The sequence below is a fragment of the Centroberyx affinis genome, unplaced genomic scaffold, assembly GCF_046629955.1.
Source record: "Centroberyx affinis isolate AG114_WGS23_722 - 3 ecotype Tasmania unplaced genomic scaffold, CSIRO-AGI_Caff_v1 ptg003137l_1, whole genome shotgun sequence".
Lineage (NCBI taxonomy): Eukaryota > Metazoa > Chordata > Actinopteri > Beryciformes > Berycidae > Centroberyx > Centroberyx affinis.
In genome coordinates this window covers 25,222-52,818 of record NW_027281198.1, presented here as the reverse complement: position 1 = coordinate 52,818, position 27,597 = coordinate 25,222, and the positions used below count along the sequence as shown (strand labels likewise).

The following is a 27,597-nucleotide window of genomic DNA, read 5'->3' as shown; positions in this document are numbered from 1 at the left end:
CCTGGTGCCAATTACCCTGACCAGGAACCACACACACACACACATACACACACACACACACACACACACAGAAGCCACCCTAATGGGCTCAAACTGTACAGCCATTCCCTTGGATGCTCTTGTGTGCTTATATGGTCAACTAAAAAGACTTACTGGACTTTCAGAGAAGGGAAAATGAAAGGTGCTAATTCCATTTATTTATTCATCTCTATGAAAAAAAGCTAAGTGCATTACATAACATCACAACAACAGCGGCTACAGCGAAAGTGCATTCTGAGGAAAAACTTCTGTGGTGCTGGCTTCTACACATAGGAGGGTGGGGGGTGGGGGTGTAACAGAGCAAGCATGTGACCACGAGAAGAGATCGTTACAGTGTCTCTCATGTCTCCGAACTAAACAGGAAGGGGTGACATGAACAGGTATGAATCACCTGTTCCAGTAACTGTGTGACATCAGCCTTGTGTCAGTTGGCTGGTTCTGTCCCTACAACCCGACTACCACCTTTATCTCAGAGCGGACAGCGTGTCGGAGTGTTTTTTCGTGTTCGCTCCAGTCCGGCGTCACTGGGAGGCCTTGCCCAGCAGAATGCTCTGCAGCTGCCTGATCCTGCTCTCCTGAGGCAGCGCCAGGCTCTTCTCCGCTCGCTCCTCCTCCTCGTCCAGCAGCTGCTCGATGTAGCAGGAGGAGCCCAGGAGGATGTGGCCCGTGGCCTGCATGGAGAAGATGGTCCACCGCAGAGCCTCCCTGGAAACACACGACAGAGAGAGAGTGAGAGATGGGTCACAGCAGATTCCTGTCTGTGGAGATGTGACTGGAGACGGCAGGATAAAGAGACACACAGCATACATACTGTATGAGTAAGACACACATTACACATCATTTTGTGAGTAACTGTGAAAACAAAATAGACAAGCATGAAAGATCAACAAAATAATGACTGATGGGAAATATTCACAACTTCAGTTGGTCATTTCTCATATCAACAGCATCTCATAAAACTGTTAAAATACGCCCCCATGAATCTCTTGCTCACGAGCTTCTACAGTGCAATGTGAGCAAAAACTGGAGCACGGGAACCGCACATTTGACGAGTCTGCAAAATGTAATCCTCTCTGACACACAAGCTCCGTGGTCAAGCTGAAAACCAGCATATCTCAGCAGCAATGACATAACTCCTCTCAAAGTTTATGAGTAAATTCAACCTTTTGTTCTTCCATGGTCTGACCATTTTACCTCTGCCCACACAGACAGAAATAAGTATACACAGTAAAACTTTAGTTTATACATTGTGTGCAAACAAAATGCTGCATTAGGGGTTGCACACTGGATAATTGGCATCTGTACATTATAAAGGCGGTTTGCATAGGCAACATGAACCGTCTCACAATCAACACAGAGACATTAATGGTTGCTGGGTGGTTGCCTTGCAAACGGAGATCTAATTGGTCATTTACGGGTAGCAACCTCAACTAAAGTCACTGTCGTCATATATAGAGATGCTTTGACATGGAGGAAAACAATAGATACATCAGCCTGTACGGCTCAACACAAGGGCAGAAAAGCACTGCAGGTTCTCACGTGCCATCCACTATGCTAAAATGTGGATTACACAGAGTTTAAATTTAGCTTTGCATCTATACATATACATACACACACACACACACACACACACGCACACGCGCAAGCAGGTTCTTTCACTCACTTTAGCATATTTTTGGCAGCGTAGCAGCGCAGGTCATAGGACATGGTGTAAGCACCATACAGGGTGGCTTTCACACTCAGGCAGCCAATGAAATCCTTGGGGTTGTTCTTGTAGAGGTCAAAAGTCAGCTTGGCCACGTCTTTCCTGTGCTGCGGCCTGCAGTCATTGAGGTGCACTGTGGAGGGACTGCTCTGTAGGTGGAGGGAAGAGGAATATATAACTCAAGTCCAGTGGGATAGATACATGCAGTTTAACTGATCGTAGCATTCAAACTACGCCAGATGGCGGCTAGACAGCTGCATCCACCTGCTGAGGGTTAAGTCATCCACCAATAGACACTTACAATACAGACTAACTGACTGCAACTCCAGGGAATGACAAGGGAAGAGGAAAATGACAGTGAGGCAAGCTCGGAATGAGCTTACCAGAGTAAACATTCATGGTGGAAGCAAATCATTGCACACATCAAATTGTTATGGAAATTAACTGCATTTGGATGAATGGCATTAAAATTTGAGCTTTGGGTCACATTAAAATTCAACCTCAGACTTTCCTTTTCTCTGAAATAATGAGGGAGAAACTAATCTATGGTGTTAGCACTGTGTTTTGCTTTTGCACAATAAGTCAGACACATTACCTTCCCATTCAGTTTGAATATTTGATGATTGAATTTCACTGAATAGCCATTGTATTATTCTTCTACCCAGACACCCAGCTAGCATCCATATTCATAGCTGCTGAATCACATAAGGCAAACACATTTTCCTGTCTCCACAGCAGAGAATCGCTGGCTTGACAGATGAGAAACAAAGCCAGAGCCTTTCAACACAGCAATCACCACAATGCCATTCACTGCCACGCTGCAGATGCTGATGAACAGTGCCACCTAGTGGATTGAGGCACAAGGGGTCAAAGGTTATTTGGGTACAGCCTAGGAGGTTGTGTCCTACCGGAGATGAAGTCCACTTCTGTCCCTTCTCCAGGACCATGAGGACGGCGCTGTCAGACAGCGTCTGGAAGAACTCCTCTGTGTCCACCCCCGTGCCGTCTTCGTCCAGCACCAGGGCGCTGACACAAGGCACATTAAAGGAGTCCATGACCTACCAGAGCAGGGACGGAAAGGGAAGGAACATGAAGTGCGAATCTGTTCTCAGGTCAAGGGGACAGATGCACATTCCCCCTGAAGCAACCATTTTGCCATGTTCCTCTATATGCGTACCATAAGAGCATTGAGAGCTAGTCATCAGAGCAGTTTTTCAATGCTCAGCTATGAGAGACAAGAGGGTACACCGCTGTGTTATGAACTTTTATCAGGATGAGCTTGAAATGCGCAAGAGCGTCACAGATGGTGCAGTAATAACTACTGAGTCACAGGTCAGTTTGTCCACGGTAATTTATTCCTCCATGCACACCAGGTTGTCTCCCTGCTTCCCTGAGCACTGCTGTGACTCACTCTAACCATTCTTTCATCTGTCTGAGTCACATTCTATCTTTTTGTGTTTTTCAAAACGTCCAACGTCATAACTCAAGTTTAGATGCCATTTTAACAAAGTTAGACCTGCAGGTGTTAACACCATTATCCACCTCTATACCAAGAATACATTTGTCACTGAGGACAGGAAATGATGAAGAGAATTAAGTCATTTTTCTCAGCTTCACTCCGTATCGCTCTTCTGCAGTTACTGCCGTTTAGTTTTGTTGTATTCTCGATCTTCTGTTTATTCAAAAATCCTCCCCCATCTCACCCTCAACCTTCTCACAATATATCCAGCCTTCTCTTTCAACACTTATCCCATGCTTTCCTTCTCTCCTCCTCACCTTGTTAATCAGGTCTTGTAGCCCATCCGCCATGATGCCCTTCTTCACACTGCGGTCAGCACTTGTGACCCGGAAGGGCTTCGGCCGAGGAGTGCGACCCGATAGGAGCTGCTGGGTCATCGAAGCACTGGCTGACACGCTGGCTGACACACACCTGGGGAAAAAAAGAAAAGATAGACATTAGCGCATAGGTACACTTAACATCTTCCCAATCAACTTTTAAATGGTGCAAACATGCAATCTGATGGTATTCCCCTAATTGTGCATGCGACTTACAAACAAAATTCACAAAACAACAACATGATGTCTGGTCTGTCATGGTCTCCCACCAACTCAGGGACCAGTGCTCTTACTTGGAGAGGGAAGTTGGAGTCAGGAGACTGAGGGACTTCATGGCATAATCCATCATGTGGAGAGTGTTCAGATCTGGGATTGAAAGTAGCATCAGTTTACCAATTAAGTTTTTTACCACTGCAGTACATCAGATCAGTGCCGTCACTTTACTAATGGGCTCACAGATGGAGCATGTTGTTTTGACTGAATATTTCTATGCTAAGGCCAATAACTTTTACATGTAAAAAGTTAGAACAATAAATGGAGGCAAATGATCTAAAGTACACTTACGCTAGATTGTGATATTTACAAGCCATTTACAAACATATATTTATCAAGGCAAACCACTTAAATACTAAAAGCCTCATAACTAACTCATCAGATAGACAGATAATTCAACTTTTCTTCAATAAACTGCACACAACTCATAATGTCATGATAGACAGAAAGACACAAAAATCAACAAAACATTTTAAACTAACAGAATCCTGATACTTTACCAGATGTTGTCCTGACAGTGTTTAGATATAATCCTTATCGTGGTTGTCTTGTCCGCGGAGCACCGCTCCTAATTTTGTTTTGCTCACTATATCACAACGATAATGTGTTGTCTCTTCTCTAGACTACTTGTTCCCTCTGTTTCTTGCGCCACTTGGTAATTGACCTTTATGCTGCTGACTGTTGCACTAGTTGCAAGCAGTCAGCTTTATTGAGTAATTCTCTATGTACACTCCCACTGACCCTCCCCTGTGAAAGCCCTGGATTCTGATTGATTATATGTAGAAACATGAGCTACATTAACTGAGATAATAAAATGAGAGACAGAGGTTTGTATTGATAAAGATGTCAGGATATGAAATGTTTAACTTGGTTGAGAAAATGTGAAGCTGGATTCATGGATCTACAGGAGAGCATAGTCATCAGATCAGAAATGGTCAGCTGAGTGTGTGTACACACTAAAAACACAACAAATAAGCAAGTCTGACCTCAAATACACTAAACAGAGTAAACACAGACACACTGTGTACAGGTGATAATGGCCCAATTGTGGTTAACTTTCACCCCTTATAATGTGGACATGGCCACAAAGTTCAAGAAGATATGACAGTAGTATGATCACTGGGTGAAGTCTTGAAAATTTCCAGAATTAGGTCACAGTTCAAAGTCTCACACTCCTACACGTCATTCTATAGGATTCATCAGACAAGGAGTGGTCTGCTAACATTATCACACCATGTTACACAACTAAAACTATGGTAGAAAGATAGTGTGTGTACACTAGTCCATTAAAAGACCATGCAACATTAAAACCCAAGGAATCAAGTTTAAGTCCATTAGCCAAATGTCTGCTAAACTATAAAAGACGATAGAGAGGAAATATAAAGTGTCTCTATTACTGAGTGGAACAATAAGGGCAGCCATCTAAACCTGCTATAATAAATAATAAGAGCATACAGGAAAAATACTGTGTAGAGTGCTTTTAACACTCCTACTTCCAAATTAAGCTTTCAATAACTTAATGCATTCAACTGCATGTGTAGACACCCCAGGTGTCTGTAGAAGTTGGAAATGTTTTTCTACGGATGAGCTACAGTTAAACATTTAATGCATTTTTTCTTGCTAGAATAAGTATAGACCATCTTCTTTCTGAGAAGATGGTCTATTTGGCCTCTATCTCACTCTAAACCTGATGGTAGACTACCTGGTGTGCACCTAGTTATCTGACCAAGACAATGCTGACTTTTGAAAAGTTAAGAACAATTAGGCCTAGCCATGTTACAATGCTTGCAGATGTATCTTGCAGCTCTACTATATTCACTGATAAAGAACAAAGCAATATTCCCCAAGAAATCACAGGAAGGGCTGAAAGAATTTACAATGCCTCTCCTTGTTTTCGTTGAAAATGAAACTCTCTATTGCTGATTAAACTGTATGGCTGTCATAGACATTCATGTTCTCAAAATGGTTAATACAGAAAAGATGGCTGTATGTTTGTCCCACTACAAAAACAGCTCTTTTCTGTCTGTGCTATAACTATTATAGTTATGTACCTTGGGGATCTGGAGAGGCATGATGTAATCCACACACACACACACACACACACCACTGCTCTGAGCCATACACTTTCACATTAGGAGACAGGCTAATACTGCCTCACTTTACAAGGACCTTTAATTCACTTGAAAGGCCAGAGAATATGAACTGTAGTCACACTGTCCTCCTATCCCCTGGAGGTCCTCAGGCTCGGTGTGAGAGGTGGACTTGTTACTCTTACACAAGTCACAAACCACTGCCAATTATTTTGCCCAGTCTGTGATGCTGAAAGCTAATGCACAGCCCAGCAGTGCATCACTCACATTCAATAGCCTCCTGCAGAACAGTAACATTAGGCATGGAAATAAATAAAAAAAAGAAATAATTGAATCTTGACACAAGGGGAAAACACACACACACACTTTCTCGGTAGGCTATATTGTGAGTTGCTGTCCAGTAAAAGATAGAGGTCAAATGCAAAATTGGCAAACAAAAGCTTTCAATAAAGTCTCATTTCAGCCATAAACAGTGAAGCTGCATTTAAATCCAAACCACAGGGCTAAGGGAAACAAAGCAATCACATGGTTGTGTAAAATATGGATACTTACTTTCCCCTTCTGTATTTCCCCTGCTGTAGCTGCTGCCACCAGCCGACTGACCGCCCGCTGGACCCGGCGCTAATCAACAGCACCTGGATTAGACTGCACCCAATTAGCGCCTAACGTGCAGTTTGAGCCATTATGAAGACTAAAATGTGTTTTGTTTTCTTTGTTTATAGCTTTAAGTTCTCGTTTTCTTCTGATATGAACGCATAGGAGAGCTATTGAGTCGAGGGGTGTGTATTTTATCAAACTAGCTACTAGCTAATAAGACTTCGGGCCAAAATGTTCAAGATAAAACCTTTATCGACACAATTTAACACATGGCAATGTTTTTTGAGTAGTAAAGTGGGCATAAAGAAGAGAGTCAAGGAGGAGTCATGTAGGCTAATGAAAATATATTAAGGTGAAAAAATAAGGACATCGTGTGGACAAACAACGAACTGCTTCAGTTGGCAGGCAGGCACGGTAAACTATCACTTCTTTATATTGAGAAAAAGAACAAATTAAGAATAGCCTGTTTCACAAAGCTGACTTGACATTTAGGACAAATTAGTCATATAGTCAGGGTAGTGGAGGGTGAGGTAACCCACCTAACTCTGTTCGCCCACTTTTTTTTTTTTATTTGCGTTTGAGTTTAATGTTATCTTTTCTAGGGCTGACCTAAATAGTGCTATTAATTAGGAAAAGGTCGCACTACAGGCCTACATCTTATAGGCAGTAGCCTATCAAACGACTGTAATTTAGTTTTATAATAGAAAAAAACAACATACAATTGGTTTTAAGTAAGCTACTAGGCTATAGTTTGTTTCTTTGCCTTATGATGATCACCGACTGGAGGTCACAGTTTATCTGTCTGTTTATTTACCACTGCATCATATGGCTCTACACTTTGTCCTGTTCACCCAGCTGCTCCACCACGGATGGGCGGGGGCGCAGCTCTGTCAAAAGTAGTCTTTGAAAATAAACCCATTGCCCTCAGGCCGAAGTGACTAATCTTTAGTCCATTTTTAGAAATGGCCGAAAAGCTGCTTTCCCTGTTGGTGGTCCATAGCCCATGATAACAGACCAGAGAAAAGCATCAGAGGCCTCTCTAACGAAAATTTAGTAGCCTATAATATTTCTATAGAGACTTGAAGTGTGTCTGTGGTGCTCAATAGTGACTTTGACCTTTTCGTACTTCATGAGATTTTCATCTTGAGTGGTATTAATTTGCTATGCATGCTACAGGATTTTCTGTTATGTAATTTTTTTTAACCTATAGCCTAATTTTGCTGTGGTGTTTGTCCTTCTAGACTATTGTAGAATTCCAGTAGTTATTCTTTGTAAGGGCTGCTATAGCCTTGAATGGTTTAAACAAAGACGTCAAGGTAATGACAAATGTAAAATATAGAAACTCTCAGATGAGCAGTTTATTTCACTCTGTTGCTCCACATTTCACGCTCACTGCAGGAGCACAGATGAATCATAGACATTAGTCGAATCTACAGTAGGCTAACTCATATAATGTATCAGACTTAAAATAGCTATGACTTGTTTATCACATTGATCAAGTATTAAACAAAGGTCTGTGGAAAGGGGCTGTTCTCCTTTCAGAGGTCAATTTCCTCCCTGTGCCTTTGTGGTGTTATCACAGATAGACATAGCTTGATTTGGCTTAGGCCCATTCATTTGTGCTTTATTGGTTGGTGATGCTTGTAATTAATAAAAGTGCCTGTCTGCCTGACGTCATTGCAGAATGAAATTAATCAGACTCAAGAGAACAAAACTGATTACCATATTGGATTTAATTAAATAACCTTCCTTTCAATTCAAGATAACATATACAAACACAACAAATAGATTTCAAATCTTGATCATGATTTTCATGTTTTCTGACCCATGGGTGCATCATTTTTGCTCACTGTTGCAGAGACAAAAGACCAGCTTCATCTGACATTGTTTTCAGTGACATTTTGTTGGCACAGTTTATGTTGTATCCTTTCCAGTTCATTGTATTTCAAGAGACAGTCCATGGAATGTTTTTAGTGGAGAATGAGGAAAGAAGTCATTTAATAGAAATATGAAAGTAAAACAACTAAACTCTACAGGACAGATACTGACTGTATTTTCCTGAACTAACATTGTTTCTAACCAGGTGTCAGTGCCACAATGTGTTAACTCCGCTGTGAGGTGAGACTTTCGTCACCGAGTCCCTGACGGTTCCCAGTGGCCCCAGTTCTTATTTCCTCTTGCCGATGCGTGCCATCAGTTCTGCATTGGCTGCTGCCTTGGTCCTCATGTCCTGGTTCTTGGCCAGGTCTATGAGGACGCTGAGGATGCTGGTGGGAACGTCGAGGGACAGGGCAAAGCGTGACCCCTGCTGGGCTCTCTTTGGGACCTGGGAGGCTGGGCGCGGGGCTCGTGCTTGTCGGAGCGTAGAGCGACGCTCAGGCCGAAACAATGAGTCCAACACACCGCTGCGGCTTAGGATGTCGACGGCCAGCATGTCCCTCTGCATGTCTTCGTCCAGTTTGGCAATGGCGAGGCTGCTCCTCTGGCCCTGGATACACCAAGGCAGGAGCAGGGCCAGGCATAAACACACACGCACGCCTCTCATGGTCAGAACGCTGTCTGGAGGGAGAGAATAAGAAGACATCGGTCAACTGCTCAAAATCCAAAGCTTATGACTCTGCAAGGCTTCTTTCAAGCCTTCAGTCATGGTATCCCACTAGGATTTTCTTCCTTGGAATATAAACTTAGAAGACAAAACAGTAGACCTGCTCTCTCCATGAAATAGGCTGAAAGCTGTCATCCCTTACTGATTTCAAATCTTAAATTTACTTCAGTCACAAAGGGGAGATGACAATGAAGGTGAGGAGAAGGGTTAAAGAGGGTGTTTAGTCCTCTTGAAGTCGAGGAATGGATTGTGCAGAATTGTGCACAATAGGATGCAACTTAACAGTAGGAAGGAATTCCTCATTTCTTTTCCATAACTAATAAATCCTACAATTTCAGTGGTTCTAACATGCATTCGGAGATGGTCCATTCACTGGGTGGTACTGGTAGATTTTAACTGCTTTTGATATCGAAGACAGAAAAGCATGTTGAAACACTAATAGATCAGTTAACATATCTTACAGCCCAGTTGATCCTTATGTTTCTCTCTGTAGGGGACCTAAAACATGATGTTTTAGGTCCCCTACAGAGAAACATAAATTGTGAAATATTTTCTGAGATGCAGAAAACCCTGGGTAAGCATGATAAAGTTTCATAATCATTGCCCAAGACTTACTCAATGCCACCACTGTGGACTGTTGGTAACTTGACAAAAAGGCACTTTTCCCCCCCGTGTCCTGAAGCAGGGCGATGGCACTGGTTTGTCGTGTGTGGCTCTCTGATATCCTCTGTTGTCTTCTGTCCCCCAACTTCTTTCCTCAGCTACTGGAAGAGCGACCAGTGTGGCACACAGTCAGATGTTCAACTGGACTTCTGTCTGCTCGTCCACGACTCCTCTTCATACACATCCTTCTTCGCCGTCACGCTACCCCTTCCCCTCCACTCCCCTCTCTGTTTATCTTCTACATCGCTCATCCTCCCCTTGTTTCATCTCATTTCCTCTCCGCTCATTGCTATCTGTTTCTTTGTCTAAAAATAACGTGATGGTAATTATAATAGTTTGTTATGAATCAGATGCCTCAGGCTGCATTCCCGCCACAACTGAAACCCTACCACCACCAGTAAAAATATAAATGCATTTCATGTTAGATAAAGATTGAGGATATATTTAGTAGCAAATGTTCATTTTCTCATCAAGCCATTATGAGTTCATGTGCTGTCAATCACCAGTACAGACCGAGTGACCATAGTCTCGCCTTACCCTGAGCAACTTACAGTGAGTGAGCACTTAGGGATTGTCTTGCTCCAGGACACTTACACAGGAGTTGTAATCGGGCTCTTGATGGACTCATTGGATGTTAAGAGAATTGCACCTGAGACCTGGTTACTCGACTGTTTCTCTCACCACCAGGCAACCCTGCTGTCCCAGGATCATCCACAAGCTTGCAAAGAAAGAAACAACATCCAGGGATCTGCAGGCATCTCTCACCTCAGCTACTGTCACTGCTCAAATGTGATGTTTCCAGGCAGAAAGGTAGAAAGCACTGCTCACTACGAGAAACATGAATGCATGTCTCAAATTTGCCAAAAAGCACCAGGATGATCAGGATTCTGGAACAATGTTCTATGGACAGAGAAGTCAAAAGCTGAACCTTTGGCCAACGTGGGCCACGTTATGTCTGGTGAAAAACCAAACACTGCAGTCCACAGTAACAACCTCACCAACAGGCTTCACTGCATCGAGACCTTGATGATTTACATGAGAATAGCAGGCCATGGGAGATGCAACAAGACGATTTGAAACACACATGCATGTAATACATCTTGCACCCAGTTTCTCCTGATCATGTAAGTTTCACTTAATCAGAATGGTTTAATGAAATTTGAAGTTTTAGCACGGTGTAGTCAAATTCCAGACCCAACCCCATTGAGCTGTGGCAGGACTTGAAACAAGCAGCTCATAGTCGAAAGCCCCCAAATTTCAGTTCTGCATGGAAGAGCAGCCTGGAGCTCCTCCACAGCGCCATGAGAGAATGATCAAATACTACAGGAAGCATTTAGTTAAATGGAGTTATTGCTGCTAAATGTGGTTATTGAGCTTAAGGGGGTGATAACGTTTTTTTACACAGGGGCACTGGGTGATTCATAACTTTTCTTAAATAAATTAAATTAAATTTGTTCTCTTGGGTTCACTTTTATCTAATAATAGATTTTGGTTGAAGATCTGATATCGTTAATTATCAGCTATGCAACAATGCAGACAGGCTAGGGGGAAATATTTTTTCATAGCACTGTACAGTGATTACGTTTCCCATTGTCTATGACTAAAGTTGGGGAACAAAGGTTGAATATCAAATTCAAATTCAAATCAGCTTTATTGGCATGACAGGAAAGAGTCTGTTGCCAAAGCAATACAGTGCTTCAGTTGTAATAACATTTAGAATATCAGTAGTGGCTACAGATCCCAGGACAGCTTCGTTAGACGCTGACTGGTAAAAAAAATAACTTTTTAATATTCATAAAGTGGAATATGGTTTTAAAACAAGTCTGGGTACAGCCTCTCTTCAATTTCCATGATCAGGTTTCCAAAAGATGAATCCAACTATACACCATGATAACCAGCTTAGACAAAGTGCTGGCAGCACTTTGTCACAACTCCTTATGTGTCTCATATCCTCTCTGGCACCTTGAGCTGCTTGCAGGATTTCTCCATGACTGTATGACATGGAAAAGTCAATCAAGATGTGTAAGTGAACTTTTAAAGAACATATTGCATGAGTAGGCTACACAAGTTTTTCTAAATCCAGAATCCAGAAATGGAGGGGTACGGGTGTTTGGAGGTTAGAGAGAGGAATGAGAGAGAGAGAAAGCCCTCAGGAGAAGAACAAGGAGGAAGAGAGAACAGGACAAGGCCTACCTCGTTTCTTGAGTTCCCTCCAGTCCAGCCCATCAAGGAATAATCCTCATCTGACTAATGATAACCATATTACTTGTACAGCCTGAATCAGATAGTTGGGCCCTCAGGGCCCTGAGGATCGGGATGGTCTGTGACCATCAGATAAACACACAACTGCGGGTCACAACAACGTCATCAGGCCTCGTTAAATCAGCACCCTCCATATGAACTGGGACAGTGGAAGATACTCACTACTGACTCTCAGTCTGAGCTAGAGCGTCAGCCTGAAACAGAACTGTCCCGGCCCTACCAGCAGCATCACTGCCACAGATATAGCAAGACGCAGGACAACACAGGAGTGATGATGTCACACAACTCATGATTCAACTTGTATATAGGCTACTACAGCAGGTCCTGGTTTACAGCTGAGGTTGTGACGTCGGTTCTGGATATACACTCATATATAACATACGCTAAATAAAATGTTTCAGAGAGCCGTGATCTCATCCTTTCTATAGATACTCTACTTGGTGAGCATTGACTTCATACCAATCATTCCACAGTTCAAATACACGTAGAAAACATATCATATAGTAATTGGTATGGCAAGGCAAGGCAGGTAAGGCAGTATAGGCTATAATAGAATCGTAAATTCAAGAATAAGATATTAGCACAGTGGTAAGATACAAATACCTGCAATTTACCAAAAAACAAATGTTGTACCTCTAACATGAAAGTGAAATAAAACTGAAGACTGAACAGAGAAAAAGCAGAGTCCTTCTAGGAGAGAACGTAAAATGTGGGGACAACAGCTGTGCTCATGAATGTGTGGTCTGGACTTCAGTAGAGTCCATATTTGCCAGAAAGCGTACTGGTCATTGAACAACACTGAAATTCACTGCTGTGTGGAATTTTTAGCCCTGGCAAAAACAGTAGGTGGAATAATCTTTATTTTGATGTGGAGGTGTGGTGAGTGAGGTCGGTGTCTTCAGAAATACAGCAGCCTACAAAGTACAGGAACAGTATTTCCAGGCACATTTCTTCTTCTCTGGGTTTTACTTATTTTCCAAATCCACAAGTTGTCCACAATGTTTTGTTTTATTATTATATTGTTTTTTGTTTAGTGTGACTGCTTATGCATCAACCTCAACGCCAGCAAAGTGTAGACAAACACTGGACTTAAAGGATGAGGCTCAACAGCAATTGCCCATGAAGAATCCAAACATCAAGATTGTCATTCTACTTAAAACTTAAATTAAGTACATTTCATTCTGTGTAATAGAGCAATTTTACTTAACTGGTTGTTGCTCTTGCGCATGTGCCTCAAAGTTAAGATTTTGAATCCTTTCCCAAAATGGATCAATAAGCAATGAAAGCCACATGGTAGCTGGAAATTAAATTGCAAAACAGTGTAAAAAAAAAACCTAAGTGACCTCACCATGTTACAGGGACTTTGAAATATCTTGTATACTTACAATGCAAACCTACTCACATCAGTAAATATGTCCCACGCATATTTTATACTGCACATATTCAAACAATTATGTAATACAACAGCTTCAATTTGCAATACACTACAGATCCATGGGAAACAAATGTTTTAGAGTATTTTATTTTTGTCGGAATGAGAGCTCCTATTATGTACAATAGAGGACAGAAACAACATGTTAAAGCAATTTATAAATATACTTCTGCTCCACACTACTGGTTGTACCAGTCGTACAGTATCCTGTTTTAACGGCAGGTGGATCATTTAATATTCAAAAGTCCCCCTCCCCCTCCTCTCCAAGTCAGTACCAGGTGATGACATGGACCTAATACAATCAAGAGGTAATTATTGATAATTAATCATTGCTAATTACAGTGAAACTCAACAACGTGCAGACTGGCTGCCCCCCTCCCCCTCATAACTAACTAACAGTGATTAGCGGGCGGGATAAGAGAGGGAGGCACGGAGGCGGGAGAGAAGAGGGAGTAGAATGGATGGCTGCCTGCGCTGTTGAGCCGAGGTGTAGGCAATCCTCCGATCTTCACTCTTGTGGTGATGGAAGGAACGAGGGAGGGGAGGGGGGCGAGGAGGAAGATGAGGAGCAAATGTGGGACACGCACATGGAGCAGCACGATGATGGATATCTTAGAACCTCAGCCAGTACATGGCACTGCGCATTCTGTTGTAGTCGGGCAGCTGCTCGACGGGGCCTGGTGGAGAGAGGCGGGAGAGGAAAGGTTAGAGAGCAACACAGCCATACAACACCGACTCTCTGAGCCAAACCTTGTTTACGACAGGGCGAGAACCGTGGCAGCACTCACCGACGGCGGCCACAGCGGGACACTTGTCATAGATGTATTTGGAGCAGACGTCGCGTACCATCCTGGGGGTCACAGCCTGAATGGAGAGATGGGGAGGAGGGGATAGGTATGAATGCTAGAGCCAAGAGGTGTGTGTGTGTGTGCATCAGTATATGCTGGGGACAGGTGAGAAGACTTTAAATACTGATTTTGAAAGGACATGGCATCACACACATAATGGATTTCACAGATATTTTTTTTCCTCTCAGTTTAAATATGCTCACAGTAGACATTTAGGCAAGGATGAGGTATCAGAGACTGTACACTATGACTCCCGAAATGTTACTGACGTCAGGACCGCTAATCTCGCAGGAACTCGCAGAATTTCAACAAGACACCAATCAAAACAAGAAGGCAGTGGACAGCTCACTCCACCTCACCTCACTGTAAACTCGGCTCTCGTTGGTTATTAGCTGTCACCGCTCTTAGAATGAGTCTATGATCCTCACACACCAGGCCTTGTTCAGGAGCCTCACACAACCACAGAATCTGTGCTAACCATCGGTCCCAACCAAGCCTCCAATCAGGATTTCCTCTCTGATCGACAGGATGAATCAGCCTGATAATCATCTGGTGTGTAGCTAGCCTGACTCAGAGGGGCAGAGCTTCAGAATGTCAACTCACATCGATCCGGGCGTCCCACTCTGCCAGAGGAATACGACGGCCATAGTTCAGGATGTGTCTGCCGATGTCGTCGCAAATCGGCGTTGTTCCTAAAACACAAAGAAACAGCTGTGTTGACTTGTGACTCACAGGAAGCTGTGTGTGTGTGTGTGTGTGTGTGTGTGTGTGTGTGTGTGTGTGTGTGTGTGTGTGAGAGAGTGAGTGAGTGAGTGAGTGAGTGAGAGTGAATACATGAAAGATCCATCAAGTACCATTAAGCTGTCCCACCAGGCTGGCCTTCAGAGCATTCTTGCCTCTGGCTACATCACTCTCTGTCACTGTGGTGCACAGGTTCATCCTGCAAGTAGTACAAAGTGGAAGAAAGGACGTTAGGCTCATTTTATAATCAAAATATGGAACACCACATATGGATTAAAAACAAACTGGTGTATCAATGTCAAGTGTATGCGTCTCTCTCCTGTGGTCCCCACTGACCAGGCATTCTGAGACCAGTGCATCATGTCGTCGATGTGGAGCCCGTCAGTCACAAAGTAAATGCCCAGCAGGCCGGTGTCGCTGTAGGAGGAGTGGAAGGCCTGGAAGCTGTGGCACAGTTTCTCCTCCACCGCCAGGCGGGCCAGACGACTGCTCAGATGCTGCACACGTGCCACACACAAAGACAGGAAAATAAGTGATATTCTTTCAATTGTTTGAGACAACATTTCCAGTGGCAAACTAGAAAATATTAAGAAACACTGCTCTACCCAGAGATGGTTTACATATTCAGCTGTTGGAGATGGAGGATTTACAAAGCACCAAGACTAAACTGTTCAAAAAGATGTTTCGGTAGCTGCATCTGCATCTCAGCTTTTGTTCCTCCCGACAGGTCCAGAAGCAGGGGTGAGGCCCCTGACCCAGGTTTTCAGAGAGGAGCATTATCTGCCCCTCGATAATGGCCACTCAAGGCATGTGCAGCCTCGAGTGGGCAAAGCTTAAAGGGGGTACAATGATGAGTCAATATGATGGATTCATTTTTGGAGGTGTCCCATGGTATCCCAATTATAGTTCATCATAGTGCATCAACTAAAAAACAGACAATGCTAGTAGACACACGTTATTCCACTTTCCTGACCTTTCCACCACCGTAGGTGATGTCAAAGCTGCCGACGATGGAGTTGGCCACCATGAGAGGCACAATGTCTGGGCTGGCAGCGTTTGCACCCTCCACAGCGATGGCAACATGTGCCAGAGGCAAATCATCGTCACGCATAGAAATCTGTGGAGAGGCAGGATAGGAACAGAGCAACAAGACGTGTTAATGATCTGATTACATTGGCAGTGAAAATAATATCCTTACCTACACTGCATGCTCAATCTCAGGCCAGAATCACACTGTGTTGAATGTATTACTCTCCAATGGAATTTCATTCATTTCAAATGAGAGTCTGTTACCGCTGTAAAATTCTGTTACAGATGCATTGCGCTGCGACGTCAGGTTGCATGTGCTGGATTTCTTCTACTTATGCCTAGATAATGCATGTGTAAAATAATACCAATGTTGAAATTAGGGATGGGCATTTCAAGCAAAAATACTATTCGATATTCACTGGGAACTATTCAACCATTATTCGAAGATCACATTCCATAGCCATATTGACGTTAGCTAGCCAGGCTAACTAGCAAGCTAGGCGGACGTTAGCATAGAGCTAGCTACCTAGTCCGAACCGGTCCTTCTCTCCTTTTAACGTTAAAACAAGAGAAGGACCGGTTCGGGGCTAATCAAGCCATAGCTATTTACTACTAGCAAGCTATGAAAATATACTTTTTAAGACAAGACGATAGTTGCATAAACTATTCAATTTTTTATAATTTAATGACTTCAAAAATTCAAAAATCAATTCATCAATGAATCAGAATTTTGTAGTACTATAATTGATAACTATATCTAATTTCTAGTTTCTATATCTAAAATCTAGTTTCATTTTAATATGTTTGTGCCATAGCGAACATTCAATATCTTTGAATTTGACCAATTTCATGCCATAAAATTACAAGTATTCAGTGATCAACCCCAGATCTTTCATTCTCAGTAGTCTGGGAAAGCCTCTGAGACAGCATTCAGACTATGGGACACTAAAACTCTTCATTGAAAGCCACAAAAACAATACTACTACTACTACTAATAACAACATAGTCCTGCAAACACCCCCAACACATCTCACCTCACTGCCTGTAAAACGGCAGGGAGACAACACAGGGACGGCATCACCCTCATACTCAAAAGACACTCCGCTGAAGTGAGTCTTGGCCAAGCTGACCAGCTCCTCATGGTTCACACCTGTAGAGGAGGCGGATCAGACACTCATTACAGACACAGCAGACATCCACAGGCTACCACACTAAAGGCAATTCCTGACAGTGCTTGTTAGGAGGAAGAGGACCTACCTCCAGCAGCAGCCAGCACCATGCGAGGAGCCTTGTAGTGGCTGTTGATGTAATCCACGAGGTCCTGACGGGTAAGAATCCTGGGAGAAAAGACATAAACATTACCATCATTCGCACAGGAAATGTTGAAAGATTTAAAATGTAAATGTGCTTATTTTAATGTGTTACAAATGTAAAATGGCCCACACACTGATAAACAGCAAGAGACGCAAAATGAGATGCGATTTATTTACATGGTGAAAAATTAAGACCATCTCTGCATTAAACAATCATAAGCATTATTAGAATACTGTTCGCCTGCCTGTATAAACAACAGTGTGCCTGAAGAGAGCAATTCAGAGTTGTTCTGAATGTTTGCATGTATCTGCATTTCCTCCAACCTGGCATTGGAGGAGGGTCCAAGGACACTGTGCCCCAGAGGGGTGCCCTGGAAGGCTGTGGCATGCAGCAGGTCCAAGCAAACTTCCTGCAGGTTGCCCTCGACTTCCTCTAGCTCACGCAGCACCACACCCCTCTGTTGCTCGATATCCGCCTCGCTCAGCGAGTTGCTCTGCACCACCTCTGACAGCAGCTCCACGGCTGGGGAAACGCAGAGGGAGACAGACTATTCACAACCAAGAAGAAGTGTACACACGCTGTGTGATTCTACAGCATCACAAATTAAACACTAATTTGCTAAAACAGACAACTTACAATACTCTCCAAAGAAGGTACACAGTATCATGAATGCTTAGGAACTTAAGAGCGAGGATTTTTAAAACACTGCACGCTTGCTCGTACCACTGTCCTCCATTATTGAGCAGTTGAAAATGCGTGGAGAAAGAAACTTGTGCGGGGAGGGAGTTGGGAGTGTCTTAAAATTCCAATGGTTGGGGAGTTTTTGTTCCAAAACAGAGTACAGGCTGGACAGTGAGTCTTGAAAACGTCCTTGACTCATTAGTATTGATTAACTACCCCATCAACCCCCCCAGCAGATAAATTACGGTCATTTTGTGCTATGGGCCATTAAGAAACATATTGATACTGGATAGATTTCCATGCTGGCTACGGTGGGTAACTAGTCATCTCACCTTTAGGCAGGTCTTTAGCCAGGGTCTTCATGTAGTATGCAGTGTGCTCCCGGGAGGTGTAGGCGCTCAGGTGAGCACCCATGGACTCCACCTGCTGCTCCAGGGCTGTCTGAGGGTGCTTCTTGGTCCCCTGGGGAGGGAGAGGAGAGGTGGAAGTAGAGACGGAGAGCTGTGTAATGGAACTGTTTAGCCAAACAGGTACATAGCTCAAATAGCATTCTGCTTAAAACATAGTTCTCTAGCAGATTTGAGGTCAAGACGCCTGATGCCAGGACATGATGCGTACCTTGAAAGCCATATGCTCCAGGAAGAAGCCCGCTCCGTTGTTCTTCTCACTCTCATAGCGGCTGCCAGCACTAATCCACAGTCCAACCTGAGACAGGGAAGACAGGAGGTATATGGGATTAGTTGATTTGCAACAGCCATCCATAACAAAATTCAGTCAAGGTGAAAGGGTGAGTCTAGACTGGATAAAAGCGTAGCATTTTTTAATTCATAGGGCCCTACAGAGTCGACAATCTTGTGTGAGTATACTGTTTTAAAGGAATCCCCTAATTCTATGTTCTTACAGTGCATGTGGCATGTCCGGTGTCCTCAGAGGCAATCCTCAAGCCGTTGTCCATGGCAGTGAGGCGTGTTTCAGGGGCTCCCACCAGGCTCTGGGCATAGCTCACTGAGGACTGCCCACGCCTCAGAGACAGCACGATGGGCTAGAGGGGGCAGAGACCAGAGTCATTTCAAAACAACCATAGAATCAGAACCACTTGCACATTATCTTTTGCAAACAAAGTATTTTCTATCTTCTCCTTTCAGAAGGCATGTAAATTAGTTCAAATGACTTTATGTGTGTCTCTAAAGGTTGTTGCATGCTTTTGAAGATTATTATTCTTACCACCATATGCTTTCTCAAAGTCAGGGGGGAAAACTTAATAACCATAACAGATCGCCCAGCTACAACTGGCATACTCAGGACTCAGGAGGACACTTGAGAATGGAATGTCAGTATTTAACCATCAAGCTACCAGGCTTGGCACATCAACAGCCTCTAAACTAAGACTGGCAAAGGATATTGACACCACCACCGGCATCTTGATCAATACAGCTACAAGGGAAGCGACTAAGAACATAAAAATATACAGGTTAAATATGACTTTGAGAGTTAAAAGGGGGCAGACGTTTTAGCTTAAAATTAAATACCAATCACGACTCAGAATAATCCTGTTCACCTACAATACAAAGTTAGGGTAGCTGCCATGTGGAGCTTCCTTGTTCATTATCTCCGCCAAGGAGGTCGTTTTAGCCCCTAGTTAGTTCGTCTGTCTGTCAGCAGGATATCTCAAAAACGTATGAACGGATTTCAATGAAAAGTGGTGAACAGTTAGGCCTTGGGCCAAGAAACAACTCATTACATGTCAGTGGTGATGCGGATCTTTCCGCCCTTGATTATTATGGTTTTGTAACCATTACTATGAAACTAACTGAGATAGTTAGTTTCATAGTAATGGTTACAAAGTAACTATCTCCGTTAGTTACTATGTGATACTTGGTTACTTCCTTACTATGAAACTAACGGAGATATTAACCTGATTCAAATCTAAAGGTTATGTTTGCAGGGTCAAGAAGTCAAATAAAATGTGTATGATGTCTTTTAGTGATAACAGCAAGTTGGAGAATTGTTCAGCGTTTGCGGAGGTTTGCGTTATATTGTAAGTTTGAGTGTGCTAACGTCCAGTTTTATAACTGTATAACTACTCGGCTACAACTTGACGTGACAGTTCAAATGTCGTCTAAAATAGCTGTGTCGCTATATGCAACTGTCATACTATGATTTGAGATGACAAGAAGTGAAAGAGAGTCAAAACTTTTCCGAGTAACAAACCCACTGGACTGTCAATGTCAGCATCCGTCTGGACACAAAGTCGCCAAGCTAACGTTGCGTTAGCTAGGTAGTTAGGTAGGGCAAATGAGGACAACTGACAGAAGCTATCGCGAATGACCTTGCGAATGACAAAGGCGATTAAAACAGCGACAAATTGATTTGGATATTATGCGTAGAAGATGGGTGTTACATATCAGGTGGTTGTGATAAGACATAACGTCTTCCTTACAGTTGACCTTGTATTCGCTATTAGCGTTAGCTAGCTAATGCTAACCGGTTAACAAACCACTTCCCGCTGCTGACGGTGGACAGGTTAGCCAGCTAGCGGCTAATGAATTAGCAAGCGGTCCATCTTCTTCGATGGATGCTTGTTTGCTACATCACGAGTAGTGCTGTTATCAACCGGGACATTTTATGTTACAAAAGGCTGACATCTTTACGATAACTTACACTGCGGGATTTGGCGAGGGCTCGACCCACGGTACTCCCGACTCGGCACACGGACGCCGCCATTTTTTCCAGGTTACTGAAAGGAAAGTCGTGACTCGCGCGGCTGTTCTCGCGTGATGCTGCTTTCAAGTGCTGTCGGAATTATCTTAGCTGCGAGATAACCACACATGAACGCCCCCCTCCAACAAAGTCTGCAACAAAGTAGTAGATACCATGATGATACCATAATTGCCAAAAAAAGTGTAAAAGTGATGTATACAACAACTATCCACAAATATATTAATACATCCCGTCCCTGTTGGGTTTGTTTCTCCTCTTCGTTCCGCCACTGCAGTACGAAGTTGTTCTGTGCCGCTTGATTTCTAACAGAAAACAACATTCACCAAAAAGCCACATTTGTTTCATGATATATTTGTTATTATTTACAACCAAAGCACTTGAGTGTGTGACAAGTATAATAATTAGTGGTGGTACCTCGAAGGAAGGAATTAAACCAGCATGAGTGAGCAAGGATGACACTACTAAGTTGACTACTAAGTTACTATACATTTCTTCAAGTTAGTTCTGACTGAAGGAGCATATGGTTTGGCCAATCCCCCTTGTCTTGTTACGTGTTTTGGTTTGCACTGCCATGGGTGTTGATAAGTCTTTGATGAAAGCCCTGGTGTTGGGAGATGTTTCTGAACCTGTACCGTGGGTGTAGGACTGCTAGAGGGCTTCAGGGCTGTAACCACCAAGGGCAAAGATGGACCTTGGTGCCTCTCGGGGGCACGGGGTTGGACTTTCTCTGAGCAGAGCTTCAACACCTGGGGTCTCCTCCGCCAGAAAAACATGGAGTGGGACTGGGCGTTACTGGGCATTTGGAAGGAGTTGATTACACCCATAGGCAGGTGAAGCCTGAAAGTTTCAGTTGGGAGGGGCATGGGCTGCTCAGGAGGAAGAGAAGCAGGGAGCTGAATCCCACTGTTGGCGTAGTTGAGCTGACGCACAGTCTTGAACGTCTTTGCAGGTGGAGGCTTTGTTTTTTCTGCTAAAGGCTCCTTGTCCTTGATGGGGGCGCAGCGTCTCGGTGCTGGGGGGACAGGCCGAGCCTCAGGGGGGTTGGAGAGCCTTGGAGGAGGAGGTGGGCGTGGGCGTTTGATCTGGGAGCCCTCAACAAGTAGGTTGACTCCCACATACTGTGGCACTTCTACTGCTGCCTTGAAACCAGAGAAACAGAGAGCATGAATTAATGAATGTGTAAACGAAAGAACAGGAACAAGAAAAAAATGTGAGCTCTACAGTATAACACCCTGACAATAGGCCACTATAATATGCACTATAACCTGAACAGGAGAACAATCTCTCTTCACCTGCTTATATATGAGCTGAAAGCCTCCTGTGTTTGCGGTCCGGTCTACTCTCCAGTCCAGGACAACCCGTAATGTGTCCTCCTGTACAGCAGTACAGAGGTGGGCTGTCACAACCGTAGAGGGGGCCATGGTGGGACTGGCATTGATCTCTATCAGCCATGGACGCAGATCACGGCCTAAAAATGTAATGACAAAATAGCTAACTAGTGATAAATATCCTTTTTTCATAGAAAATGTACATGGAAGAATACTATCTTTACTGACAATTTTAATTCAGTTGCCATATATGATTTGGTAGCACTTGAAAAAGCAGTTTTAAAATATTAGATACGTCCTACCTAACATGAAGTCAGCACCATAGAGCTCAAAGGTGTTTTTGCGTGACTCCATCAGATCCTGTGCAGTCTGCATTGCATGGATCACAGCCATTTTCATCCCCGGGACCACCACAGTCCCCCACTGAGCTGCCCGGCCCTGGCTGGACAGGAAGGCCCTGAACTGGTCACACGACCACATGTTGTCTGCTGGGACACCTCGGTGGCGCAGCTGGGAGGGCTGCAGGTGCTTCTGGATGGAGTTATTACACAGGTGGACAGAGCTGGTAGGACGGGGCGAAGGGAAGCACAGGTTAGAAAGATAAATGAGTTGTTCCTAATAAAATCAGTTTAATTGCAAGTCAAGTGGACAGTGTGCGGGAGCTTTTTCCTTTCATGATAAATGAGAGGAAATAAATGAGAGGTAATTAATAAATGAGAGGAGATGGGAGAGGAGTAATGGAGGACAACAGACAGAGGCATAAAGAGACAATGGGGAAGGGATGATAAGGGATAAAATCACAACAGCCTTTCATCATGGTTTTACTACTCTGTGCCCTCAAGCCACTTCCTAAACTTGCTCCTCTTTGGCTATGGTTACACTTTTATCATTTGATCATGCCAAGACACATTTAGTGACAGGTCTGGACACACAAAAATTGGACTTTGATCTTCAGAACCAGATATGAAGTGGTCAGGCTTGCGTTATGATTGGAATTCTGCCTAGTCCAAATGCAATCCAGCCCCTACAAGGAATGTAAAGACATGGAGAGGGGGAAAAGGTGCTTGCAGGAGTTAAGTTTCTTTTTTAGTGTTTGATTTTTTTAGTGTTTGATTTATTTTGGAATATATTTTCTTTTGTTGTTGTGTCAACACTGCTGGACATACAACGGTATGATTTCATAAAATCCAATCTTTAGAATCAGATCTCAAAATCCTACTGAAATGACAAGTATAACCGTAGCGTATGCTGAACTCTTTCTGTCTCTCTCCCTCTGTCTCCTCTTTTTTCCTGGTCACCTTATGGTTTGCCTGGTCTTACCTCTGCTTCTTTCTTTCTTTCCTCTCCTTTTTTCCTCATCCCCTTATTAATTGCCCTGTCTTACCTGTCCAGTGTATCCAGCGAGAAAGGCTGCGTGGAGAAGCGCAGGTAGCATTTCATATAGAACCAGACAGTGAGAGGGTTCCAGCTGGTGACCAGGAACCACTGGCGCACGTCAAACTTGGTGCCGTAGATCAGCAGGGGGCGCTCCAGGTACTTCTGCACCACCCACTTGCTGTCCTTGATCAGGGCTGGGTCACTGTCTACCAACCTGAGGATCTCACCCAGACGCTTGGCACACATAATGCCTAGAAGTCATGTGGAAACAGGTTGGTCAGGACTTCGGCAGATACTTCATAAACTGTCTGGTGGCGTCCGACCCGTCTCACCTCTGCCTCTGGACTTGGCTCCAGGTTTGATGATCCAGATGTTGTGTATACCATCTGTGTCCAGCTGTGGACTGACCTCCCGCAGCCTCTGCAGCATGGCCTGGCAGCGGTCCACAAAACGAACACTGTCCTCGATCTCTGCTCCATCACTGAGCGAGAGAGGAGAGAGAAGGAGCGACTCTGTGGTGAGATACTGAAGAGCACTTTGGTTTCTTTCCCTCTCTCTCTGTCTCTCCCACACATACTTGCACCCAGTGTACTCACTGAACAACAAGGTAGTAATTGTTGATAAACTCTGCCCACTGCTCTTTTGTAAGTGTTGGCGGTGTCTTCAAGCTTATGTCTATGTCATTGTGCTCAAGACTATCCAGGAACTCCTGGCAAACTTTCAGCGCACTGTCAATAATTTTGGAAGGCACCAATGCTGTGGCTCGTCGTTTACATCGTTTCCTCTGACCTAAGGGTGAAGAAACAAAATGCCAGCTCTTTCTATGTGGCTGTACTGAGTAACTATGCAGATAATTAGGTGAGAGATGGTTTGAAACCAGACAAGTCTCACTCTGATCTGACTGACCCTTGCCACGGCTCTGTTCCTCTCCCTGAACACCCTGCTTCCTCTCCACAATGCACTGCAAAAGACTAGTGCAGGCTGTTCTCCTGTAGTCCTCTACGGAGAGAGACAGAGACAGAAATAGAGGTTAGTATTGTAAGCTTTCTGAATGAGTGAAGGCTGAAAATGGCTGGAAATACAGCAGAAAAAGATATGCGATAAATTAAGTGATGTTTGACCAATGAAAGCGTGCTTCTCATCCTCTGCTCCTAGCCTGTAGCAGCGTGGGAAGAAAGTGTCTGGGTCAGCTGAATCGAACCAGCGCAGGTTCCTCAGGTTCACACACAACCCCACCTGATGGGTGGATTAAAGAGAGGTGCTGATCATGGGTGGGACAAGGGACCACTGAGGAGACACTTTATGGTTATTATCGCTATTATCGTTTTTATAAGAAACGATAATAGCATAATTGTACCTTGGTGGTGAAGCTGTCTGATTTCGCAAAATGATTGGTAATCTGTTCCTTTTGCAAGGTGTGTGTGTCAATGGTCTCTCTACGGTTTGTCCAATAGAAGTACGCCATTTCGTTCCGCACCAGGCGGGACTGTGGAACAAGAAGAGGGAATTGATGAGAGAGCTGAATCTGTGAAGAGAAGAAGCAATATCACCCCAAGTACAGCGCCCACAGACGTCTGCATGCGCAAAAATAGTTTTTACCATGAGGTCACACATTCCATCTGGATCGTACTCTTTTTCGACATCGTCTGGGTTGTCTGAGGAGAATTAGTGATGGTAAGGAGCGGAGAGGCTAGACAGATCAAATATCCACACTCAACATAATGGGAAATGTGAATTCGAAAACAACCACACTTTCATCCAGCTCACAGTCATTGTCATCACTGTCCTCGGCATCATTGGTGTCGGTTCCTTCGCCGTACTCATCTCCGCGACGCCGGTTCACACGCTGGTTGGGGCGTGGCATGCGACGCTCAACCCAGCCTCTGGCCCTCAGTGCTGCCCTGACTACAGGGTAAGGGCCCTGGACAGAAAATATCTTATGCATCTGACAGAACAGACAAGAAGAGACAGAAATAACAGATGACTTCTTGGGACCATTGGAAATTTATTTGACTATCTAAATGATGTGCAATTATGTGAGTTTGACTTGCAGATGGAAAAGCTTTTTGTAACTTTAATCTGTCATCATCTGAAAATAAAGACCTGTTTTTCTCCAGCATCCTTTTACAGCCTCAAATTACATGAATTACAAGGAATCTATAAAGTCCTTATGGATTCCTTGATGGATTACTCATGTTTAGCTGTCACATACTGTCGGTCCTAGCAGTATACGCTCGGATACTAAATTCCAGTGTGCAAAATATTTGAATCCAGTAAGTCTCTGCTTAATCAAAGCCAGGGGTGACAGTGCCACACCGCAATTATGAGATGGTTCTTTAAGTAACGTGGACAGAAACAGAGTCATTAAGCTCCTGAAGATACTCACCTTCACAGCTTTGTCCACCAGGGCCTTGGCTGTCTTCAATCTCTCTGGGTTAACAACAGGGAGGTTGAGGATGCTGCGGTGTACTTTGCCCTCAGTAGCTGTTGCTGACACATACAGAAACACACACACACACACACACACACACACACACACATATATGAGAATATAGGTCTAATGAGTAAATTATACTCAGTGGCCGTTACGAGGCTTGAGAATTACTGCAGCTTTAGGTGTTAATGTTAGTGCAGTGTGTTGGGTATGGCTACTTGTTTGCAGGCTTTTCTCTGTGGCTTGGTTGCACCGCTGGCTAGTTCAGTGTAATGAATGCAGGAGTGTTGTGACATCTCCTCGGGTGATTTTCCTCTACAACATTGCCCTAAAAGGTGACATAGTGTATCACAGCTTTCAAGTGCTTGCTTGCTCCATTTGGACAGCATTTGCAAAAGCATTGCTACAGTTTCTGCAGCAGACTTGATATTTGCAAATATACTTGATCGAGTATAACCAAAACACCACCTGCTGGATGATCAATAGAATGTATGAGTCATAACAGCACTTGGGTGTAATGTAATGAGTATTCAAGATATATTTAGCATGGTGTTCACAAAGCCATAGAGACTGTAACCGAAGCTTAAGGCTTGACACCTTCACCACAGGACCAAAAAGGGCAAGGCCATGAAACTTTAATGCACGGCCTCTGAATTCAAACATTTGGCCACCTGGCATTTATGAGTGTGACCTCATGATTAATTCAACATTCTTGATTTATAGGCCCACTGTATGAACACAAAGTTCAAATCCTCTGGAGTGTAAGTCATATTAGTCATGCAGCATTAGCTTATACTGTTGTTTCAGATAAATGTTATTTGTCTTCTCAATCTTCTGTGTATCTTAATTTTGGGTACTGACTGTCTGTCAAAGTAACAGTTGTTTCTGTCAGTGTGTAACAACTGCCCATTCAGGGGGCAGGAAGATGGCTGGTTCAGTTCAGACAGGTATGGTGTTTGCTAGCTGCTCTCTGTCTCTCACCACTGTCTGGGCATGGTGTGGGACATCCGTCAGTAGCCCGGTCTCCCTCCTGGCCCAGCTGGACAGACTGTCTGGACCTGGTGGCTTCCATACTGACAGTAGCTCTCAGCGGTCCGGGGCTCCGGCAGGTTGACTATCTCATGCTTCTTCAGGGCAATCTTTTCTTCCACGTTGTTGCTTGGTTTGGTCAGGCAACTGCTGTAGAGGACATTGGCAAGTATTCAACTGGGCAACAATCATACAAAGTAAAAGTGTCTTAGAGCACTTAATTATTTGTATAAAACTGTCACACCAGGGGCAATGTTACTTGCTCATAAAAAAGAAACAATTCAACACATTTCAAATACAGTTCTTAAAACATTGTCTCATGCTGTCTACTGGTCTTGTAGAACAGTCTATCTATGCAGTGGAATATAAAATGGGTCAAACTGCTGTGCAGGAGACAGCTTGGCTACACCTGTCAGGTTTGAAGCACCCTGGACAGGGCAGTGTTACACTCAGTCTTCCTTCAGATACTGTGGGACAATGGCTCAGATCTGGAGACATAACCTGACTCTAACAACAGGAATGTTGGCCAACTGTAGCAAGCAACATTGTGAGAAAAGTTCCTCCACCAAACGCCTGTCACCTTTTCCCTCATA

The 27,597-nt window shown here is 43.8% G+C and overlaps 4 protein-coding genes across 4 annotated transcripts; all 4 read right to left on the bottom strand.

Moving 5' to 3' along the window:
* Nucleotides 1–262: 262 nt before the first annotated feature.
* On the bottom strand, nucleotides 263–4,486 carry cidec (cell death inducing DFFA like effector c). Its single transcript, XM_071537862.1, has 6 exons — nucleotides 4,354–4,486; nucleotides 3,874–3,946; nucleotides 3,521–3,674; nucleotides 2,653–2,802; nucleotides 1,703–1,893; nucleotides 263–744 (listed from the first exon to the last, which is right to left on the bottom strand). The coding sequence occupies exons 2-6, from the start codon at nucleotides 3,927–3,929 to the stop codon at nucleotides 561–563; spliced, it is 735 nt and encodes a 244-aa protein (XP_071393963.1). The 5' UTR covers nucleotides 3,930–3,946; nucleotides 4,354–4,486; the 3' UTR covers nucleotides 263–560.
* A 4,221-nt stretch (nucleotides 4,487–8,707) lies between these two features.
* Nucleotides 8,708–9,085, bottom strand: LOC139659541 (urocortin-3-like). The gene has a single exon (XM_071537846.1). The coding sequence runs from the start codon at nucleotides 9,083–9,085 to the stop codon at nucleotides 8,708–8,710; it is 378 nt and encodes a 125-aa protein (XP_071393947.1).
* A 4,473-nt stretch (nucleotides 9,086–13,558) lies between these two features.
* uqcrc1 (ubiquinol-cytochrome c reductase core protein 1) lies at nucleotides 13,559–20,863 on the bottom strand. Its single transcript, XM_071537855.1, has 13 exons — nucleotides 20,777–20,863; nucleotides 19,017–19,157; nucleotides 18,734–18,820; nucleotides 18,448–18,577; nucleotides 17,758–17,956; nucleotides 17,378–17,457; nucleotides 17,155–17,270; nucleotides 16,065–16,208; nucleotides 15,428–15,588; nucleotides 15,205–15,290; nucleotides 14,954–15,042; nucleotides 14,291–14,366; nucleotides 13,559–14,179 (listed from the first exon to the last, which is right to left on the bottom strand). Exons 1-13 carry the CDS (start codon nucleotides 20,837–20,839, stop codon nucleotides 14,115–14,117), a joined length of 1,437 nt encoding a protein of 478 aa, XP_071393956.1. The 5' UTR covers nucleotides 20,840–20,863; the 3' UTR covers nucleotides 13,559–14,114.
* Nucleotides 20,864–20,922: 59 nt separating this feature from the next.
* LOC139659542 (tubulin monoglycylase TTLL3-like) lies at nucleotides 20,923–27,047 on the bottom strand. The gene is made up of 14 exons (XM_071537847.1): nucleotides 26,957–27,047; nucleotides 25,928–26,025; nucleotides 25,324–25,486; nucleotides 25,141–25,196; nucleotides 24,899–25,027; nucleotides 24,663–24,777; nucleotides 24,433–24,540; nucleotides 24,138–24,330; nucleotides 23,874–24,022; nucleotides 23,549–23,792; nucleotides 22,467–22,726; nucleotides 22,129–22,304; nucleotides 21,469–21,975; nucleotides 20,923–20,967 (listed from the first exon to the last, which is right to left on the bottom strand). Exons 1-14 carry the CDS (start codon nucleotides 27,045–27,047, stop codon nucleotides 20,923–20,925), a joined length of 2,334 nt encoding a protein of 777 aa, XP_071393948.1.
* Nucleotides 27,048–27,597: the final 550 nt, after the last annotated feature.

Coding starts and splice junctions, on each gene's coding strand:
- cidec (XM_071537862.1), bottom strand. CDS start 3,929: ATGATGGATTATGCCATGAAGTCCCTCAGTCTCCTGACTCCAACTTCC. Junction 3,675..3,873: donor ACTCCAACTTCCCTCTCCAA/GTAAGAGCACTG, acceptor TTTTTTCCCCAG/GTGTGTGTCAGCCAGCGTGT. Junction 2,803..3,520: donor TACAAGACCTGATTAACAAG/GTGAGGAGGAGA, acceptor CTGCTCTGGTAG/GTCATGGACTCCTTTAATGT.
- LOC139659541 (XM_071537846.1), bottom strand. CDS start 9,085: ATGAGAGGCGTGCGTGTGTGTTTATGCCTGGCCCTGCTCCTGCCTTGG.
- uqcrc1 (XM_071537855.1), bottom strand. CDS start 20,839: ATGGCGGCGTCCGTGTGCCGAGTCGGGAGTACCGTGGGTCGAGCCCTC. Junction 17,458..17,757: donor GGACCCTCCTCCAATGCCAG/GTTGGAGGAAAT, acceptor CTTTTCTCCCAG/GATTCTTACCCGTCAGGACC. Junction 16,209..17,154: donor GCCGTTTTACAGGCAGTGAG/GTGAGATGTGTT, acceptor GCCTCTCCACAG/ATTTCTATGCGTGACGATGA.
- LOC139659542 (XM_071537847.1), bottom strand. CDS start 27,047: ATGGAAGCCACCAGGTCCAGACAGTCTGTCCAGCTGGGCCAGGAGGGA. Junction 21,976..22,128: donor TTCAGCTCATATATAAGCAG/GTGAAGAGAGAT, acceptor TCTGGTTTCAAG/GCAGCAGTAGAAGTGCCACA. Junction 20,968..21,468: donor CTAGCAGTCCTACACCCACG/GTACAGGTTCAG, acceptor ACTTTGTTGCAG/ACTTTGTTGGAGGGGGGCGT.